Raw genomic sequence first — 21,555 nt, 5'->3', positions numbered from 1 at the left:
AAAGGGTGTGACAGACCAAGTAATAATTCCAGGCCAATTGACATTTCTATTGCAACCACTAGATGTCTGCGTTAATAAATTGTTCAAATCTGCATTAAAACAACTGTACAGTAAATGGATGGCTGATGAACATTTCTTTTTCACGCCTACAGGAAGAATCTTAACCAGATTTGATGTGAACGCCACGTCACTTTCGTGGCATAGCGTCTTCATCGATGATGGCGGTGAATTAGTTGAGGGATTTTTAGCAAAACATAATTTGCAGGTATGTAATGTACCTGGTGAGTTGCCCATCTAAGCAGGATGATGACGGGCGTCGGGTTTTGTTTTGGTGGAACAAACTCATGGGCAGCCATGAATTGGGGATGATACTGTGCAGGGCATGGTGTTGGTCAGTTATTGTGAGCGGTGGAGTTTGATTCACTTCTGCCACTGAGGTTGATCAAAGCGTGTCGCGTCGTGGCTTATGCTGACGATGGTCTCCTGCTGTTCGAGGTAGTCTCGTGGACGGTTGAATTCCAAGCCACTAGAGCATGCAGGATACTCGAGCTAAAGGGTCATCAACATCAGACTTCATTTACCTAGGAGAAGGGCACGACGATGCTCCTAAAATACCGTTTGGCTGTGTGGCGGCCAGTAGGCGTATCGTTGTCTCAAACACGAAACATATTCTAAGTCCTTACAGAGACAACTATAAGGGGGATCACTTTTTCTAATTTTTCACACTTCATGTTCGCCCCAGACCAAAACCATCCCGGATCTCCACCGATCCGGGCCTCCGCTATCTCCTGGCCTTAAATCCAAAAAACCCAAAAAATTACCCCTCCACAAAAAAACCACGCCATGTAAAATCGTTCCGTTGCTAGGCGTTTCAGGCCGTTTCTGACTTATCCAACCACTGCCACAAAATAAGCTACCAAAAAAAAAAGGTGAAACTCCTAGAAACAGAAAGATTTGGCCTAGAGAAGATTTTTTGGGGGGTGGGGTAATTTTTGGATTTTGGGTCAGGAGGCCCAGTTCGGTGGTGATACGGGAGGGTTTTGATCTTGCACAAAGAGGAAGTCAGAATAATTAGAAAAACTGATCCCCCTTATAATTGTCTATGTGAGGACTTGGAATATTTTTCGTGTTTGAGACATCTATACACCGACTCGTAGCATGACCGTTTAGCTCAAGTGTCACCTGCATGCTTGAATGGCTTGGATTTCAACCTTCGACCACGAGTTCCCTCGACAAGCAGGAGACCACCGTCAGCCAGGTTGTTTTCTTCCAGTTGAATTCTGAACAATTTTAAGAAGTCCAGTCTGAGGGCAGGTTGTTTGCTGACTTCTCTTCGCGGAAGGCCAAAGAAGTTGTAGATGTTCATCATTGTTACAAATGCCGCCAGTTTCGACACACAGCTGAACTTTGTAAACATCTGGTGGTAGTGTGGTTCTACTTTGGGGATGAGAGACATAAACGAGAACAGTATCCTAAGAAGTCCATCGCGTCCATATGTGTTAAGTGCAAATGTCTTTGGAAGGACCATAAGCGCTCTTTAAACAGTAAGTACGTATTTATTCCCTCCTCTATGAATCATGAGACCTTGTCGTTGGAGAGGGGGCTGAAGATGCTATGATTTACTGATGATTTAGTAATTCTAGCTGAGAGTAAAAAAGATTTAGAAGAAGCAATGAATGACAGGGATGAAATCCTATGCAAGAACTACCGCATGAAAATAAACAAGAACAATACAAAAGTAATGAAATGTAGTAGAAATAATGTAGATGGACCACTGAATATAAAAATAGGAAAGAAAAGATTATGAAGGTAGAAGAATTTCGTTATTTGGGAATTAGATTACTAAAGATGGACGAAGCAGGAGCAATATAAAGTATAGAATAACACAGGTGAAATGAGCTTTTAATCAGAAATATACTTTGCTTACATCAAAGATTAATTTAAACATTGAGAAAATATTTTTGAAACTATATGTTTGGAGCATAACTTTATATGGACGTGAAACTTGGACAGCTTGAATGCCTGAGAAGAAAAGATTAGAAGCTTTTGAAATGTGGTGCTATAGGAGAATGTTAAAAATCAGATGGGTGGATAAAGTGACAAATGAAGAGGTGTTGCAGCAAACTGATGAAAAAAGAAGCATTTGGAAAAGTATAGTTAAAAGATAAGCAACTTATAGGCCACATTTTAAGGCATCCTGGGGAATAGTCACTTTAATATTGGAGGGACAGGTAGATGGGAAAAATTGTGCAAGCAGGCAATGTTTGGAATATGTAAAACAAATTGTTAGGAATGTAGGGTGTATACCGAAATGAAACGATTGGCACTAGATAGGAAATCTTGGATAGCTGCATCAAGCTAGTCATATGACTAAAGACCAAAAAAAACTTATCTTAAAGACCAAATTTTATTAATAACATAATTGTATAAAATCTACAATTAATTAGAGATAAATAAAAAACATTAAATTAAAAATGCATAACCAAAACATAACTTAACTCTATTTGAATAGGAGCCTTACAACATCATGGAACAGTTAAACCTAACTAAATTTTGTTGTATAAAAACAAGTGTTAAAACATTGCATAATGTTTGATTTTCAAATCGCTTCTTTAGTGATAGGTTCTGAGAGTATTATTAAATATTAGTTCTATTTATACTGAATTATATTAAAAGAAACTTTTATGCATATGAGATTGGAAATTTTCAAAAATAATTTGTTTATCTTCTATGTGAAATTTATACTGTTAGTGCTCTTTGATATATTAAATTGCATTACTGGGTGTGTTAAACCAATTTTATTTAAATGAACAAACTTTTCAGAGATAATTTAATATATTACACAGATTCACAGATGACTATTCAACACACTAGCTTATGTAGTTCAGGTATGGTAGTTCTACCTTATTACTTTTCTGAAGATCTACTTTTTTACACTTAAGTCAAAATCATGTTTAATTGAAAAAGGTGAGACGAACTCCATACTCACTCTGTTTGATTTTTAGGAGATTTATTGTAAAATTATGGGGATGATGAGAGTCAAATAATATTATTCTTGAGGCTCGGGCAAACCTTCCAAAAAATGAAAACTGATTTTTTTCAAAATTTAAAACTGGATTTTTCTGCACGAAAATACACTTGCATACTCTGCCTGGTTTTGCAAGCAATTTTTGGACAAAAAATGAGTCATAATTTTGAAAACTCTACCATCATTATCAGATTTAGGATCTAAACTTTATTTTGATCCTAAATAAAGGATTTAGGATTTTTGCAACTTTTATTTATTCAAAAAAATTCTCAGTTTTCTAAAGGAGCTACTATGGATCTATGAAAAAGTAAAAAATGCAGAAAAGCAGTGTTGAAATCTTTGAACATAAGATTATCAATTATGCTTTTAACGATGAAAAAAAATACAGATAAGTATATTAATGTATAAATAATTGTCATATTTTTACTTATTTTATAAGATAATTTACTTATTATTTATTATATATTTTTACTTATTTATAAGATAATTTTGTAGTCTATTTTATGGAACTTTATAACCAAACATCATAAACAATTCATTAGGTTAATCATGAGTAAAAATTATTTTAATGATGATACTTTTGTTGTTAATTTTTTTTTGGAGGGGGGAAAGAATATGGTTCTGATATAATTATTGGAATATTTTCAAAAATATTCTAATTTAAAATTTACAAAATGCTAAACTTAGTGTTTAATAACTTACTAGTGTTTAAAAACTTAGTGAAATGAAATAACTTACAGTAAACATACATTTAGATGATCAAGATATGTTCGATTATACCCACTAACATCAGTTGAAGATGAATTGAACTTTATTAAGTTATTCTGAAAGAAACCCCAAATACTTTGTATTATACACTGATCAGTATTAGCTGCTTTTCCTGATGTTGATGTACTCAGTGGTGCAAAGCATACATTTTCAAGACCTGCTATCTTTAAAGAGAAAAAAAACAATTCCTTTATTCATAAGTAAATAAAGAATTTAAATTTGGTAAAAGTGTTGATAATGAAATTATATTTGTTTACATATATTTATTATTATATGATAGATTATCCAGATAAACCAAAGATGACAAAAGACTGCTTTTGTCTACCACACGTGCATGTTAAATAATAAAGACTGTTGCTATTGTTTCCCAGAGCAGTTGCTGTTGTAACAAAATTTTAAAATATCAGTCCTGAAACTAAACAGGTGTTATTTGTATGTAATAAATTTCACTTTCTGCAAGTAAATTGTCAAACTACTTTCTTGCTCATTACATGATCTAATTTTACCTAAATGAGTCTTCATTCTTTATTTTTAAAGTGTATACTTCATCTTTCTAAAAGTTGTGCTGTAATGAATTGCAAATATTTACTAAATCCATAATTATTATAATTTTTTTATTTAATTGTTGTTAGGTTTAAATTAATAAAAAAAATCAAATAACTCGGTTTGGATGTAAGCAAAAGTAATGAAATATTATACAGAGGGTAATAAAAAACTTAATTTTCAAGATATTTGAATTCAACATACAAGAATTTGTAGAATTTTGTTATTTATGTAGTAAAATTATCAAGGATGACTTAATTAAAAAAGGTATGGAAAGCAGACTCTGAATATATTATAGTGAAAGTATCAAAATACTCATGATATGCAACCAAAAAATGAGGTGGGTTGATAAGAGTACAAAAGAAAAAGATATTTAGAGATGATTTCAGAAAAAGATAAGTTTTTAGCAGAATCTTGTTGTGACAAGTTGGTGGACAATGTTTCAGGCATCCATATTAATGAATTTTATTCTAAAAGCTGAGGAAAATATCTACAAAGGAGAACAATAGCATAGTTGAAAAAACTATGAATTGATTACAGTTTATGTCAGTGATTCCAAAACTGCACCGCGGCCTCTTCACAGGGGCATGGCTCCTGTGAAGTGTATCATCACAGGAGTGCCATGAAATATTATAAACGCTTCATCATTAATTGAACCAAGACATTTATTATTATTAATTTAATGTTAATAAAGTAAAAAAATAAAGAAGATACACGAGTTTTATTTATTTTTATCTCTTACGAGTATTCATACTTTTACTTAGTAGGGCACCATGGAAAAATTTTAATTGAAAAAGAGCACCTCGGAAAAGTTTAGAAATCACTGGTTTATATCATTTGTATATTTTTGTAGCTTTTATTAACTATGATAATTTTAATTTGTTTTATTTACAACTACATACCTCTTGTATTTTCTGCTGAAGTTCGTATACACTTAATAAAAACTCTTTATTGAATGCTGGACCAAATTCAATGACACCATTTGATGTATTGTGTATTACCTGCAATAATTACATACAAGTTACTTACTTATAGTACAACAAATTAAATATCTTGTTTATTAAATTATTATAATTTTTTTTATGTTACATCATTTTGATCAAATATTTTTGATAGACATTATTGAAATGTAGACCATCATCTACTTCATTACAATTTCATCAAATTATAATCAAATAATGTTCTGATTCAGTTTTTTAATTAACTTATTCTAGATACAAAAAATATGAAACTGTTTATGCTTAGTGAATAAAAAAGTAATAATGGAAGAAGGTGAGAGAGATAAATCAAATAAAATGTGCCAGCTATTGTTCAGAAATTAAGAATTAGAGGAATTTTTTTAAATTTGCAATCCATGAAGAACTATTTAAAAAATTCATGCAATTCATACTTAATTTTTCTAAGACAAAGTAAAAATTTATTGAGATTTTTAAACTTTTAAAAGAAATTAATTTCAGTTCAAATCAACTATATGCATTTTTTCTAAGTAGTTTAATGTCAAGCTCTTTTTAAACTGTTTATTTTGATTTAAAATGAAAATTACACTCTCTTAACCCTTTACGGGCCAGTATAGCTGGCCACAGCCCGCTCTGTCAGTTCGGAATATTTACGGTACTAGCAGTGCTCACAGCTAAAACGGCCAGCAGGACTGGCTGCTTACCTGTCGTTGTTGGCTCGGCTGCCATCTTGACTGCTCTGCCCCACCAGCTCAGAATTGTTTTTCATTCATCCCTAAACATTTATATAGGGCATTTAATTTTAGAAAAACAACGCCAATATTTTATATAATCTTTTTTTTGTTGACATACAAAGAATAGCTTAAGATAGTTTTAATTTTTACTTTACTGGATATAATATAATAAAATAATATTTAAAAAGAAATTTTGTAGACAAGAAAATTGTCCAACATTTGTTTAACTTGCTAACTAGAACATGGTTTATTTTTCAGAATGGTATTTTTCAAAACATTTTCCCATGTGTAGTCCAGGGTGTTTCTGACAGGTATTGCAAAAAAAAATTTGCCTTGTTTTCTTTCTCCTCCAGGTCTTCTGTCACTGCAAACAGCGCTTAAAAGACTGCACTGAGAAATGTAAAAAAAGATCGGAAAACAATACACAATTAGTTAAAAGGCTGTCCGATAGGTTACAGTACTAATCACAGAACACAAAAGAAATACACTGTTTCTATAGCAATATGTTTTGAGTGGCTAGAACTGCTGGTCGTCCAACTGTTCAAAGAATTTTAACCTGGCTACAACTGCTGGCCATCCGAGCTGTGAGGAACGCGACTGTGTAAACAATTCTGACTTGACAGGTAAAATGGCTAAGGCGAGTACTACTGGCCATCCAACAACAGTGAACTAATTTTAAATAAGTCATCCAACCACAAAGGGTTAAGACATACAGGTTTTGTGAAATAAATCATTAAAAAGTATTAATTTTTGCGTGATGGGATATGGCATATAACAGTTTCACAAAATTTCATAAAAGCACACCATTAACAGACTAACAGTAATTGAAACAAGTATCAATTATTTTTGTAATGCTTCAATTACTTGTCAGTAACTAGTCACGTATCAAGTAGAAATTGATCAGAAATAAATGTAATGTGTGTTAATTTATGCTGAATTAAAAATCCAACCATACGTTGTAATTAAATTTAATACACAACATTATAAATAAAAATATTTATTAAATTGGAAGCCACTTTTTGAAATACCATTAAATGAGAATAATTAATCTTGCACTAAATGCAATATACTGTTGGGAAGGGTTAAATTGGTATAACTTTTTCTTACTTATTCTTTATGTTGAGATTGTGCCTGTTTTACTTACATTCGGTAGACCTACTGCTCTAATACACACTTGTTCAGTTCGATAAAATGGCTGAAATCTTGAATCAAAATAATCTTTTTCTTTTTTAGCTTGACTATTAGATGATGCCCATAAATCTACAGGATCAGTCGTAATTGTTAGGTACATAACTCCATGACACATTCCCATAATTATCCAGCTTGATATACTCAACACCAATACTGCATTTTTACTCATAACTAAACAAAAAGAAAACTTATTAATTATAAAAAAAGAGCAGGCAAAAAAGTTTTGTAACTTTCCTGGTTATATGTAACTCTAGGTGCTGAAAGCTTTGCCCTCGATTATTTCTACTTAAAAAGAAAATTAAGTGAAAATTAAAGTATAAGGCATGCAGTTAAAGAATTATGTGAAAAAACTGTGATTGTATCTCCCCATTCCCTTGATCAATTGTAACTAAAATTAAATGGCAACAATGATCCATTTTCAATGTGTAAAATTTCAAAAAATCCAGTATATCAAGAAAACAATAACAGATGAAAAAAACAACAAATTTACACTTCTCCCAAACATCCCTGAATGAAAATGCCCAAGTGATAAATATTAATAAAATGCAATCAGCTAATTAGTACAAGAATGTGACTGAGAACATCAAAAAAGAAACAAAAAAGATTTTTTCTACCACTCGTTTATGAGAGTTTGAATAAGATTAAATATCATTAAAAAGAATCTTGGCCACCTAGGGAGCATTATTTTAAGGGAAAAAAATTTATGCAAAAAAATGAGATTCACAAGTCTGTATTTCCTTGCCCTTTTGATCAATTGTGACCAAAATTAAATGGCATCAATGCCCCATATACATAAATCATTGTGCCAAATTCCAATCAAAATCAGTCCATCTAGTCTGGAAATATCAAGCAAAAAACTGGCCAACATACATGCATACGTACAAATGTAAGTAAATCCTTCCAAAATTTTTCAATGCTAAAATTGTGTTTTTTAAATAAAGAAGGTAATGGAAATGCCAGATCTGCAAAAACCTGAACTTAAAAAATTTGACCTATTAGTGTACTTTCTTTTAAATGATACTTTTTTTTAAATATCTATATAGTACAACTTCATAACCAGGAAGGTAAAAAAAATCTGTTTGTTTTGAATTAAGTAAGAAAAACAGTGACTTAATTTTCTTACAAGTTATATTTGAGTTTAACTTACTTTTTGTACTGAGTTTGTCCTACAAACAATTTGGTATCTATAGAATTAGATATTTGACTATGGATCTATCTAATTATAATTGATATAATGTAATGTAAAAAATTAAAAATAAGATAATTAAACTGTAATTTTTTATTTGCTATTAATAAAATCGTTAAAAATAATAATATTTTCAAATTACATGGAAAATATTTTCCAAACGATCTTTCATAATTATTTTTTTGTATTTTTCTCTTCAGTGTAGTTTTTGGTAGCACTGTTGTTAATAGTGTCCACAATAAAAAAGGTACGAAGTGTGTTTTGTATCTTAATGAATAATACATTTATAATATAATATATTTTGTGTTTGTTTAATACATATTTTAGTAAAATGTATGGTCTATATATAAATGTAAATGTACTGTCTATATATTTCATACCCATGTAGTATAATGTAGGTTTTGGTTTTCTAACTGCTATTTGTGAAATTTACATATTGAATGAAGTATTTGCATATAGTATGTCCGTTCCATATGAGTAATATAACATGGATTGTGTATATTATTCAATTACATACTAAAGTTGGATTCCTAAATTTTTTATCAGTGACAAACTTCCTTCTGGAACAACACTTTCCATATAAATTGAAAAATAAGTCATTGGTAATTTTTAGAAATTACAGATTATCACATTTTGTCATGTTATTCAGTGAATTGCTGTTTTCATGTTCTTGTTTGTATTGAGACTCAATTTAGATTCAAAGCAAGATTAATCCTAAAGCTTTTGGTTAGTGATTATTCAAACATAGTATTTATTCTGAGTTAATAATTATACCAATCACTGGGAAAATTGTATTTATTGATTTATGGTTAATGCTACTCAAATTAAAAAAAAAATACTTTTATAGTCCAAAATATATTTACTGCTGTATAAACATATAAAAATTAATAAAAACACAAAAAAATTCAGAGCACCAAGGCATGTCTTTTAATTAAATAAGGGTATTTCAACTTTACCTCAAATTTACATTTTAAAAACCAACAAAAATATCCAAAACATGTGCAGCATATTAATTTCGAACAGTAATCTGTTGGTAGGAATAGTCTAGTCATATTCACGTTAATTACTATGTAAAATCTATTTGAAATTAGTACTAAAATAAATAATCTCGACAAGTATGAGATTCAAGAAGTAATTTGTTTTTTAACAGCCAAAAACGAATCTACTGATGAAATATACAAAGAAATTTGTAATTTTTATGAACCAAATGTTAAGTGACAGTAAAATTAAAAAAAATTTTGTCATTTATTTCAAGGAGGCAGGACAAATGTCAGTTTTTTAATGTTTTATCAAACTTTTTATTGTGCTCATTTAATATATATTTATTAGTAGTGAAGCATTGCCAGGTCTGCTAGTAATAAATAAATAGTAGTCCCCATTTGTAATCACAAAAAGAAGGAAAATGTGAATAAAAATATTCATGAAAACTGACGATTTAGTTTTATGATTATCAGATATATTTCCAAAACTTTCTCATTCAGTGATTTATAAAATTTTAATGAACTAGGATTATATAAAATTGTGCATCAGTTTGTTGGCGTTTGTTTGTAGGCGTTTTTCAACCACAAACAAAAAAAAATCAGTTTGTTACCTGAAATACTGACAGAACCAAAACCGAAATTGATGTAGGATTCATCATCTCCAAGGCTCAAGAATTTCTAAATTAAGACCATCAGGTCTAAGTTAAGACCACTGTTTTTTTTTTTTTTTAAACAATGGGATAGAGGCTATTGAGTTACTTAATCAAAAAAATACCATAAACACCCATAAATATTATAAGCTCTTAAAAGACTTCAGTATTCTATTAAAAACAAAATATATGAGAATCTATCCTATGGGATTTTGTTTCTGTATGACAATGCATGAACAGGTGCACTACAACTAGAATAATTCTAGAAATAGAGCGACTTCACTAGGAACTCTTCAAACATCCACTATACAATTGACTTCACATCTAGCAATTAAGTATTTTTTCCACTTAAATCAATAGTATGCATTGTAAAAGTTTGAAGAATTGAAAGACAAAAAGTAATTAATTAATTTAAATCATGGCAGGAAGGAATCCATAAAGTGAACTTAAAATTATTTTGTGCTCCTTGCAACAGGTCTACAGTTATCGTATTGTAAAACTATTATACATTTTTACAACCCAATAAATGAATTAATTCTTATGGGTTTTCTCAGACATAGCAGAATCTGGTATAAAAAATTCATACCTTCTAGGATAATCGCATGTACAGCCAAAATACTAAATTCTCTATTTAATAGGGGAAAGAACCTTTGGTTTCTAACAGTCTTCTGAACAAAAACAGCAATAATTGTATGATCCTTTCTAACAGATTCTGAAAACAGAAAGGTGACTAAGCACCATTGCATTAAAATCATGCTCCTTTATTATTAATAAAATTCTCTCTGATTGTGTAACTAAAGTATTAGTGTATTACCTAGTCCCCATTTTGTGAAAAATCTTTTTAGAGCATCATCCATTGCATCTCCAAACTGATCAAAACAATTTGTTGATTTTTGTGAAGTTATTGATGACGTTTCGCTATCAGTGTCTAAAACAAATTACATATTGTTTTATTTTCTATAGTAAAAGAATTATTTAAAAAATACTTTTAATTTGTTCAATATTGAACCATAAATAGAAAGTTCTCTTTCAGCAGTAGTGGAAGCACCAGTTAAAATTATCTAAATCTTTATTTAGTAAAAAAATATACACTTAAAAGTTTCTTTAAGTTTTTATTTACACAACTATCAAACTATGTGCATTTTATCATTATCACAATTTGTACATTAATTTGTGGGTGGTCAATTTACCTAATTCCTGCACTTTGGGTGATTGTGATTTTTTTTAAAGAGGGTACTAGTTATACTAGTTATACACTATTAGTGTTTAGTTTTGTTGTATATTCTTGCATAATTATTTATATATAAATTTTATATTACTGTTTAATTCACATACATTTGTTACATAAATTAATAATGTTGGTTATAAACCAACATTATTTTTATCATATGTCATGTTAATCATATTACATTATTATTTAAATTCCATTCTCGTCATTAAATATTAATATTCTTGTCATTAATCCATGTCTTAAGTTATTACTAGATGTTTTATTGATAGGTATGGCTATAAAACAACCTTGATTCAGTTCATGATGAACTTTACAAACAGTAAGTGGTCATCAACATATAAGAATCATTAATTTATTCTATTGGAAAATTGCATTTTGTTTTTGTTTAAGAATTTTAAGTGGTACTGACTACTGGTGACATTGCAAACTGATAAATTTCAATAGTATATACAAAAACCGCACCCAAATTTGTTTAACTTCTGTTTCCTACCAGAACTAAATTATTAAATATGATCAGCCAATGATATTTTACTTTACTTCATATCCTTCAATTCTATTTCCAAGGTGGTATTTTTGAAATGTTCAGGTATTGTAAAACCATTTGATAGTAAACAATATAATTTACTATCTCTTATCCATGTTCTTGGCTAATCATATAATTTTAATTATTAAATTAAAAACGTTTAACGATACTTAAGTATGTTCAGTTATTAAAAATTTTATACAGCAGATTAAATAATGAAGTAAACAAAATACTCCAAATTAAAGTTATATTGTTTTAAATTTAAAACCTCCAATTGGTTTCAGTGACAGACTTTTACAAACTAGAAATAAATATAATTTATTTACTAATGTGTTAAAAAATGTAAGACTAATAAAAATGCAATCTTACTAAACACAAAAATAAAAATTATTATTATTCTGATGCAAAAAAATAATTACATACATTGAGAAATATATAAAGTGTAGGCAGTAGCCTTAACTTCCTTCCCAACAACATTTTTTATAATTATGATTGCATACAATAAAATATTTTATAAACCACATTTGAAATGGGTAGATTTGCTACTCCATTTTGCTGGAAAGTGTCAAAGAAATTCTTGATCATATTAGTATCGCACTATACAAAATTAATAAATAAAAAATCCCATGTAAACAAAAATATTAGATATATGCAATTCTAATCCTGAAAAGAGAAAAATAAATAAAAAACTGACTAATTTGAAGGCATTAAATGATTTCTTTAGTCATTCACTCATTAATGTAAATAAAATTACAGAGATCTCATGAGAATTAAATCAGTTATTAGTTTGAATATTATAAATTTTCAATATTAGAACCAATCATTTTTTGATTTAGATTATATTAAATTAAAATTAATTTTAAAAATAAGAATTAAAATATCTGTAATTATAAATCTTAAAAAATGGTCAAGAAAAGAATATACAGCATATTAAAATCATACTATCAAATATTTGTCCATTTTGTACCTTTTTGTTTTCTTATTTTTAATGCCCATTTGTGGTACAGCAACCAGATAATTATTCCAAATAAATAAAGTATGAAACAAGCTACTGTATAACCACTATATCCAAACACCTGATAATCTTCTGGTAATTTTCTTAAATCATCATCACCATAATTTGCTGGACAGCTCAACTGACAATCTACACAACTGCATGGAGTGCTTTCATTCTACAATTAAAAACAAAAATAATTTAAAAAAATTATAAATAAACTGAAGAAGCGATTTATGATAATGATAACCTTGTTAAGTTTCTAGTTATTTACCTTAAACTGGATCATTGCAATTAGAATTTTTCTTTGTTATATTACTGAATTAAATATTATTAATTTCTTTATTGTAATTCCAATCTGTTAAATAGAGTTTGTGATGCCTAATAATTCAAGGATTAACTTTAGGTTTGGGAGTACATATTATTACAAAATGTTATGTATTCAGCCAGATTAGGTTTTCTTTGCCTTTTATATCTATTCATAATGATGTACGTGTATGTTAGATGCTGAATTCAAATAATTACAGGTGACCTGACATGAGAAACCAATTTTTCCCAAGTATGGTACAGACATTTACAGGACTGACCATCTTATGCCAGAATACTACAAAAAATGAGGAATGTAGTAATATCATACTGTCTTCTTGACTGTGGTGAATGTCATTTACTCTCTTCAACAAAAGTAAACATCATCATTGCTACAAAAAGCAAATGTGGTCAGTCCAACCGTCTAACTCTGATGCTTTACAGCCATAAAATGATTGGGACAAGTAGTACAAACAAGTTATTAAATCCTTTCCAAAGGAAACAATACAATGTATATTATCTTCATTCAAGAAAGCATTTCTAAAATAAACTAAAACATAAATACATACTTTATTCTCTATAATTGTTACAGATCTATTCAGTTGACTTGATCACTCAAGACTTAATTTAATTTACATTTAGTTAAAAATAATAAAAGTCTTTCTTGGTGTAACTATTTTTATATATGTAAAAGTGTACATAGTTTCAATTAACTTATTTTTTCATCTATAATTATTTTGAAAGGCTTTGGTAATAAATGTTTATGTAAGTATAAGAAACATGAAGTTTATTTTTATTGATAACTGACTGTAATATATTATTACTATTCCAGAGTTGTCTTTGATAGGTAAAAAACTGCAGATAATCAAAAAATGAAACTCACGTACTTTATACAGAAAGAAATCTAAGGAAAAAACAACTGGACTGGGATTACAAAATAATGAGGCAGAAAACAGAGATCATATTAAGAGAAATGAATTTAAAAACTCTGAGGAAACTAAAAGTTAAAACATTTCAGGAGTGGGAAAAATCTGGCTGAATTAATTAAAATGGAGAAAATTTCCTTGAAGGTACACTTATTAATAGAAATTACACACAGGAAAAATTTTATTACAAATTAAAAAAAAAGATGTAAAATAATTCCAAATCTCAAAAACAATAATACCTTTCATTTAACTAACCTCCCATTCAAAATTATTTACTAGAATTAGTCATAAAACCAACAAAAAACATTCTAATGGAAAAACAGTTTTCATTTAAAAGTAACAGAGGGACAAGAGAAGCTACATTAACTTGGAGACTAGCGATTTAAAGAAAACTGGATAAACAAATAACTCTGGGATTTGTAGAAGCCATTAAAAAGTGTTAATTAGAAAAAATATATTTACAATTAATCATGTCAATATTAAAATCAGAGACAGACAAACAATCTGGTATCTGTATAAAATTGAAACAGCATTGATAATTTTGAAGAAACAAGACTACAAGAATGTTTTGAGCAAAGCAAAATATTTCCTGCAATACAACCTTACCTTAAAAAAATGTTATAAATTAGTGAAGGAATTAGAAAAAAATTACAAAATAATGTTTTGCAGATGAAACTGAACTGTTCATTTATTAAACGAATAATAAGAGCTAAGTAAATAATTACTCATAAAGGAAGAAATTCTCAGTAATTAATATAATTTCAAGATAAATAATATGGGTAGATTAACTTGATCATTATTCAATGGAAAAGAAATAAATGAATTTGGAGAGTTCATCTACCTAAGTAATGAATCCAGTAAGAATAAACAATATTTTTCATACAATTAAGACTGGTGAAATTTACATTCAAGAGCAAATTAAAAGTTCTGAGTGCTAATCAAATAAATCTAGAAATAAGAAAAAGGTTCTTAAGGATTCATGGAATATAGCACTATATTATTGCAAGACCTGGACAATAGGGGCAAAAGAAAATAGAAGGCTGAAAAAAGTCACTGAATTATGAAACTATAGGAAGTTATTAAAAATTTATTAGATCAACAAAGTCAGCAAAAAAGAAGATTTTGAAGGATAAAAGAAGTAGAGCTAAGAGAATATTTTAGAGATAAGAGAAACTTACTGGCCACATTATACTGCATAAGCTAATACAATAGAAATAAGCTTGCCAACCCACTACAATCCAATAAAGAAGCATATATCTTTTACCCTTCAAAAAACCCCACATATGGATCAGGCAGGGTGCTCGATTCAATTCCCACATGACAATTGTCCAATTATTAAGGAATAAAGGAATGGGTAATAAAAAAACTAAAGTTTTTTTAGTTGAATTAATTAAAATGGAGAAAATTACCTTGAAGGTACACTTATTAATAGAAATTACACACAGGAAAAATTTCCTGTGTGTAATTTTTGACCAAAGAAAAAGATGCCTAAAAAATATCATAATCATTATAGTGGTTTTTTTTATTAATAGATCAATTTGATTTAAAGAATAATACAAAAAAATTCAAATTGGGAAAGAAGATCAGTTTTTTTTTAACTTGAAAGAAATTGATTTTTCATCTTGCTATGTTCTACCAGGGAGACATTCCTACTCTTATTTGCACTTTTTTTTAATCATTCTTTATTCCTTTCCTGTTGAAACTTTTAAAATAGGCACACTAAGACTAGAAGACTTTATTACAAAAAATTAGTAATACATTTTTTACTATAGAGAAACTTATAAGCTAGAATGGAAATTTTATTACATGAAAGCAGTAGTATTTGAATTAAAATACGTAAGCAGATGAGATTATTATTTAAAGTGTAAATTTAACACAAAGAACCTTTACCGTGTTTGTTAAAATATTGTTTTCATCTAATATTCATGAAATAAATCCAATTGACTCTTGATGACCATGACTTGTTAGCTACTTCTGAAAACTACATCATATCACAGCATTTTACAGAGAACCAGACGAATGAGGGTAAAAGTGGCTTTAATTTTTTCCTCTATACAAGAAAAGATTTTTATATTTCGACCCAGCCACATACGAGGTGTGCTCAAAAAGTAACGAGAATTTTTGTTTTTTTGGAAAGAATTTTATTTATTTGTCTACATTAATGTTATCCCCTTCAAAATAGTCCCCATTAGACATTATCAACTTATGCCAGCACTTTTTTCAATTCCTAAAACACTTCTGTAACTCAATCTTTGGAATAGTGTGTTTTTTTCAGACTGCTTCATGCAAACGGCGTTGAAATTGTAGGTAATACTCCTTATTGATCGTTTGACCTTGTGGCAAGAATTCATGATGTACTATACCATTAAAAATCAAAGAACACGGTGAGCATAACCTTCACATTTGACCATATTTGTCAAGCATTTTTTAATCTTGGTAATCCAGAATGCCTCCACTGGGACGATTGAGCCTTAGTTTTGACATCATATCCGTAAACCCATAACCTGTTATGATATGTTTCAATAGTTCTGAATCATTGTTGACTCATCATTTAGCAACTCCTGAGAAACTTCCATTTACCATTGTTTTTGTTTGAAATTCAACAATTTTGAAACAAATTTTGCTGTCACACGTTTCATATCGAAAACATCTGAAAAAATTTCACGGCATGAGCCAATTGATAGCTCAACATCATCAGCAACTTCTCTGATTATGATTCGTCGATCATTCATAATCATTTCTTTCACTTTTTACACGTTTTCATCGGTTGTTGATGTGCTGGGGCGTCCAGGGCACTCATCAACGTCTTCACGACCTTCTAGGAAACTCTTATACTCCTACGTAAACCCCTGCTTTACTCGTAGCAGACTCATCAAAAGCAATATTTAACATTTTTAAAACATTGCTAACACTTTATTTCATTATTATAGCAAACTTTTTAATACAAACTCTCTGATCCATTATTATACAAATAAAAAATTTGACAGCTGACAACAGACTAAATATCCAATATGGCTAAAAATGTACAGATACTTTTCAGATATGTTTAGCAATACAACACCGAAAAAATCCAGAGAATCGGACTAATACAATCTGTGAAATATCTAAATTCTCATTACTTTTTGAACACACCTCGTGTATACCAAATGTTGAAGCATAAAAAAAATGCCTGACACTTGTTTATTAGTGCATCAATAATTAAAGTACCATAATATATTATCTTTTAATAATAGCATACTCATGTCCTGAAAATAGAGTTCTTAGATTATTCTTTACAACTTACATCATAAGCTTTGTTGCAAGGTACAGTTGTTATGTTATATGGAATTTTATTTAAAAAAGGTTCATTCTTTTGTTCATACACAATACTATACGGTGTGTATGGATTTAGACTTGGATCACCCATAAAAGCAAACCATCTGAAAAATAAATATCATTAATTTAATACAGCTTATTAATATTTTTAATGCATATGCAAATTTTGTTTTTATTCATTAATGACAAGATTCTGGTTATAATAAATCATACATGTATGTATAATTTCTAAAATTAAAAAAGAAATGAAGATGAAACAATTTTTTCTGCATTGCTGGAATAGCAAAAAATTTTGCTTTTCACAAAATGAAAAAAAAACAGCTTTTTAGAAATAAAAACAGCTATAATAGTTTGCCTATATTCTTCAAATTATTTAAAGAAAGAAAACTTCAGTACGATTGTAATACTATTACTATCATTCATACTTTGACTTAGTAAGGCTTACAGTATTGTACAATATAATGCTGTACTGTTCTATAAGACTGATTTGTAATGCAGCAAGATTGTACAGTATGGCATTAAATTGTTTTATACTGAAATATTACTACATTTAGATGTTGAGCAGTTATTTGCATATATATCTGTTTAAACTATGCTCTACATACGTTGTTGTTTGTTAACAATAGAATCACATCAATTGAATCACAATTCATTCTAAAATAATGATTTCTGTTCCTTAATGCATGAAGTAACCAAATGATTTTGTTATAGCCGAAAATGAACAAATAAAATATGTAATAGCCAAACAGCAACCTTATGCAAGGGTTAGAATAAGTTATTATTTTAAGCAATACAATTTTTTATTACACATCAATGATGTTTTAAAAAGGTATTCACACAATAATAAATTTAAAAAGAAAATTTTTTTTTAAACCAATCATATCTTGGACAGTAATACAAATAAATATATGTTCTTTACATAAATATTTCCACTGATAATAAATCTGTTATCAGGCAGCATTATTATTATTATTTTGTAATTGAATTATAGTTTATTATCTGCAAGGATTTCATTCTTCTTTCAAAGACCAATCAGATGTAATTGGTGCTGTTTGACTTTGGATTCGCATGTACAATGTATAGATTATGTAGAAAATGTACCTGTCAAGTACGAAAACATACTACTGAGAAAATCGTACAAATAATACATATTAAGTTGAAATTTTAATTATTTTACCATATAGAGGTGGCTGTAAAGTGGTGCGGGGGTGATTACAGCAGAACGTACTACTAATGTATTTCTTTTTTACTTTTGAAAAAAAACAGAGTTGTGTTTTGGACTGTTTTTTGTAGTAGATAGACGCTTGCGTGGTGAGAATTTAACTGATAAGTGGCGGTCGATGTCGTGAAAGAGGCCTGAGGCTCTCGACCAATCAGCACTCTTGAATAGAAACCTCAACTCCTACTGAAAAGTGGTGGGGGGTGATTACAGCAGGACTCAAGGTTTCTATACTACTACAAGAATCCCTCAAGTAGTAGTTGTATAATAGCAATGTTGTGTTTGGATTAGAAAACTTTCTAATCTCAGGACAGCCCCCTGAACATTTTACCAAATATTTTTTTTTTTTTTTTTTTGTCTTCAGTCATTTGAATGGTTTGATGCAGCTCTCCAAGATTCCCTATCTAGTGCTAGTCGTTTCATTTCAGTGTACCTCCTACATCCTACATTCCTAACAATTTGTTCTACATATTGCAAATGTGGCCTGCCTACACAATTTTTTCCTTCTACCTGTCCTTCCAATATTAAAGCGACTATTCCAGGATGCCTTAGTATGTGGCCTATAAGTCTGTCTCTTCTTTTAACTATATTTTTCCAAATGCTTCTTTCTTCATCTATTTGCCGCAATACCTCTTCATTTGTCACTTTATCCACCCATCTGATTTTTAACATTCTCCTATAGCACCACATTTCAAAAGCTTCGAATCTTTTCTTCTCAGATACTCCGATTGTCCAAGTTTCACTTCCATATAAAGCGACACTCCAAACATACACTTTCAAAAATCTTTTCCTGACATTTAAATTAATTTTTGATGTAAACAAATTATATTTCTTACTGAAGGCTCGTTTAGCTTGTGCTATTCGGCATTTTATATCGCTCCTGCTTCGTCCATCTTTAGTAATTCTACTTCCCAAATAACAAAATTCTTCTACCTCCATAATCTTTTCTCCTCCTATTTTCACATTCAGTGGTCCATCTTTGTTATTTCTACTACATTTCATTACTTTTGTTTTGTTCTTGTTTATTTTCATGCGATAGTTCTTACGTAGGACTTTATTTATGCCGTTCATTGTTTCTTCTAAATCCTTTTTACTCTCGGCTAGAATTACTATATCATCAGCAAATCGTAGCATCTTTATCTTTACACCTTGTACTGTTACTCCGAATCCAAATTGTTCTTTAGCATTATTAACTGCTAGTTCCATGTAAAGATTAAAAAGTAACGGATATAGGGAACATCCTTGTCGGACTCCCTTTCTTATTATGGCTTCTTTCTTATGTTCTTCAATTATTACTGTTGCTGTTTGGTTCCTGTACATGTTAGCAATTGTTCTTCTATCTCTGTATTTGAACCCTAATTTTTTGTCTCCACTGCCTACACAATTTTTTCCTTCTACCTGTCCTTCCAATATTAAAGCAACTATTCCAGGATGCCTTAGTATGTGGTCTATAAGTCTGTCTCTTCTTTTAACTATATTTTTCCAAATGCTTCTTTCTTCATCTATCTGGATGAAGAAATATATATATATATATATATATTCATATATATTACCAAATATATATGAATAATTTTCCTCCTATACTTACAACAGTCTTGCATTGTTAATTTAAAAAAAAACTTTAAAAAATAATGATTTTTCAATATCGCTTAATTTGCTCAAATTCTTAATAAAAAATTTGTTTTAAGCATTGTGTAAAACACTGCAGTAATCCATCCACCTTGCTGTTAGTTTTTCAGAAAATTGTGAAATTTTTTACAATTGGTATTACAAAAAAAAAGCTTTTATACTAATCTTTGAAAATGTTAGTCCTGGTACTGACTTTTCTTCTTGTGAAAAAAAATTGATGAATTTATTCTAAACAATAACAAATTTCTTCCGCATTAAAAAGTTGGTTAGTTGTATATCACAATCTTTAACTGTTTTCTTCAGTTTTGTAGAAAGTAATCAGTTGCCTTGTCATCATCATCAGTCGCTGATTCACTTTCTAGAATAGCATTATTTAAACTGGGAATTTTTTTAAACTTTTCAAAACAAAAAAAATTCCTTTAAAAGCATGAAAGAAGTGTCCTTGTACTTTACTCAAAATATTTGGTAAAATGTAAATAAATCATTCAGATTTTTTGCAGATGATTTGTTAATTTAAGACATTTTTCTAGGACACTGCTTTTTCATTTATATTCAGTATCTAGATTTGATATAAGTTATTTTTTACATCATCTTCAATTCTTTACTAACTCATTTCCATATTACCTTTCTAGATTTTCTGTTCTAATCACAGCTTTTCTGCAGATAATAAATATTTCTTTCTCCATAATTCAATCATATATTACTTAAAATTTGTGAAAATTTCTTTGGTAAATGGCTCCTCAATATCTATAAATTTTGTGTGAGTAGCTTAGTTTTATTTTAGTCTGCCTCCCATATGCAAATTAAGATAATCTTCCATACACTCATATGCATTCTGAACCCAAACTGATGTTCATCTTGCATGCCTCTCGCTACAGATACTATTTATCTACAAAGAATCCTAAGTTAGTATGTGTCAAACTGTTAAGGGGCCTAACTGTTAGTGTAGTAGTTCTTGCTTTCTTTAGATGTGAAATTACTTTTATAGAAATCTGAATTTATTTCTCTTATTTCATAATTTTTTTCAAACTTGAACAAGAAGCAGTATAATAATATCTGATCAGGGCACTATGTTTTTGACCATATATATATATTTAAAAATGAATAATAATATACATAGTAATTAATCAACATAAAAGATAATCAAATATTATAGTTTACCTTTCTGCTGAACAGTGTGCTGCATCATAAACACCACATGCTGCATCTAGTACTAGCCTTCCTGTTGCAGGCATAACAACATTAGCGCATGAATCGTATGTCCCATGCATGTAATCAGTTGTCATGTATATTATTAAGCCCGTAATATATTTATCTGAAATTATGTAATCATTAATTTTTTTTCATAAGAGTTAATTGTAAAATCGAGTTTAGAT

At 29.3% G+C, this 21,555-nt stretch overlaps 1 protein-coding gene across 3 annotated transcripts in view; it reads right to left on the bottom strand.

Annotated features, from left to right (window-relative positions):
- The window catches only part of LOC142331473 (NPC intracellular cholesterol transporter 1 homolog 1b-like), a 91,384-nt gene that overhangs the window by 42,473 nt on the left and 27,356 nt on the right, over positions 1 to 21,555 (bottom strand). For 2 of the 3 annotated variants that reach the window (XM_075377411.1, XM_075377413.1), the window contains 7 exons: positions 21,341 to 21,494; positions 17,300 to 17,435; positions 12,758 to 12,962; positions 10,851 to 10,964; positions 7,174 to 7,391; positions 5,242 to 5,340; positions 3,767 to 3,960 (listed from right to left, as the gene is read on the bottom strand). In XM_075377411.1, the coding sequence (XP_075233526.1) occupies positions 3,767 to 3,960; positions 5,242 to 5,340; positions 7,174 to 7,391; positions 10,851 to 10,964; positions 12,758 to 12,962; positions 17,300 to 17,435; positions 21,341 to 21,494 (1,120 nt within the window). The remainder of the gene's footprint in view (positions 1 to 3,766; positions 3,961 to 5,241; positions 5,341 to 7,173; positions 7,392 to 10,850; positions 10,965 to 12,757; positions 12,963 to 17,299; positions 17,436 to 21,340; positions 21,495 to 21,555) is intronic. The other variant, XM_075377412.1, reaches the window with a different exon arrangement.

The sequence above is a fragment of the Lycorma delicatula genome, chromosome 10, assembly GCF_047948215.1.
Source record: "Lycorma delicatula isolate Av1 chromosome 10, ASM4794821v1, whole genome shotgun sequence".
Classification (NCBI taxonomy): Eukaryota; Metazoa; Arthropoda; class Insecta; order Hemiptera; family Fulgoridae; genus Lycorma; species Lycorma delicatula.
Note: the sequence above shows the minus strand (reverse complement) of the source record. Positions and strands in the feature narration are given on the sequence as shown.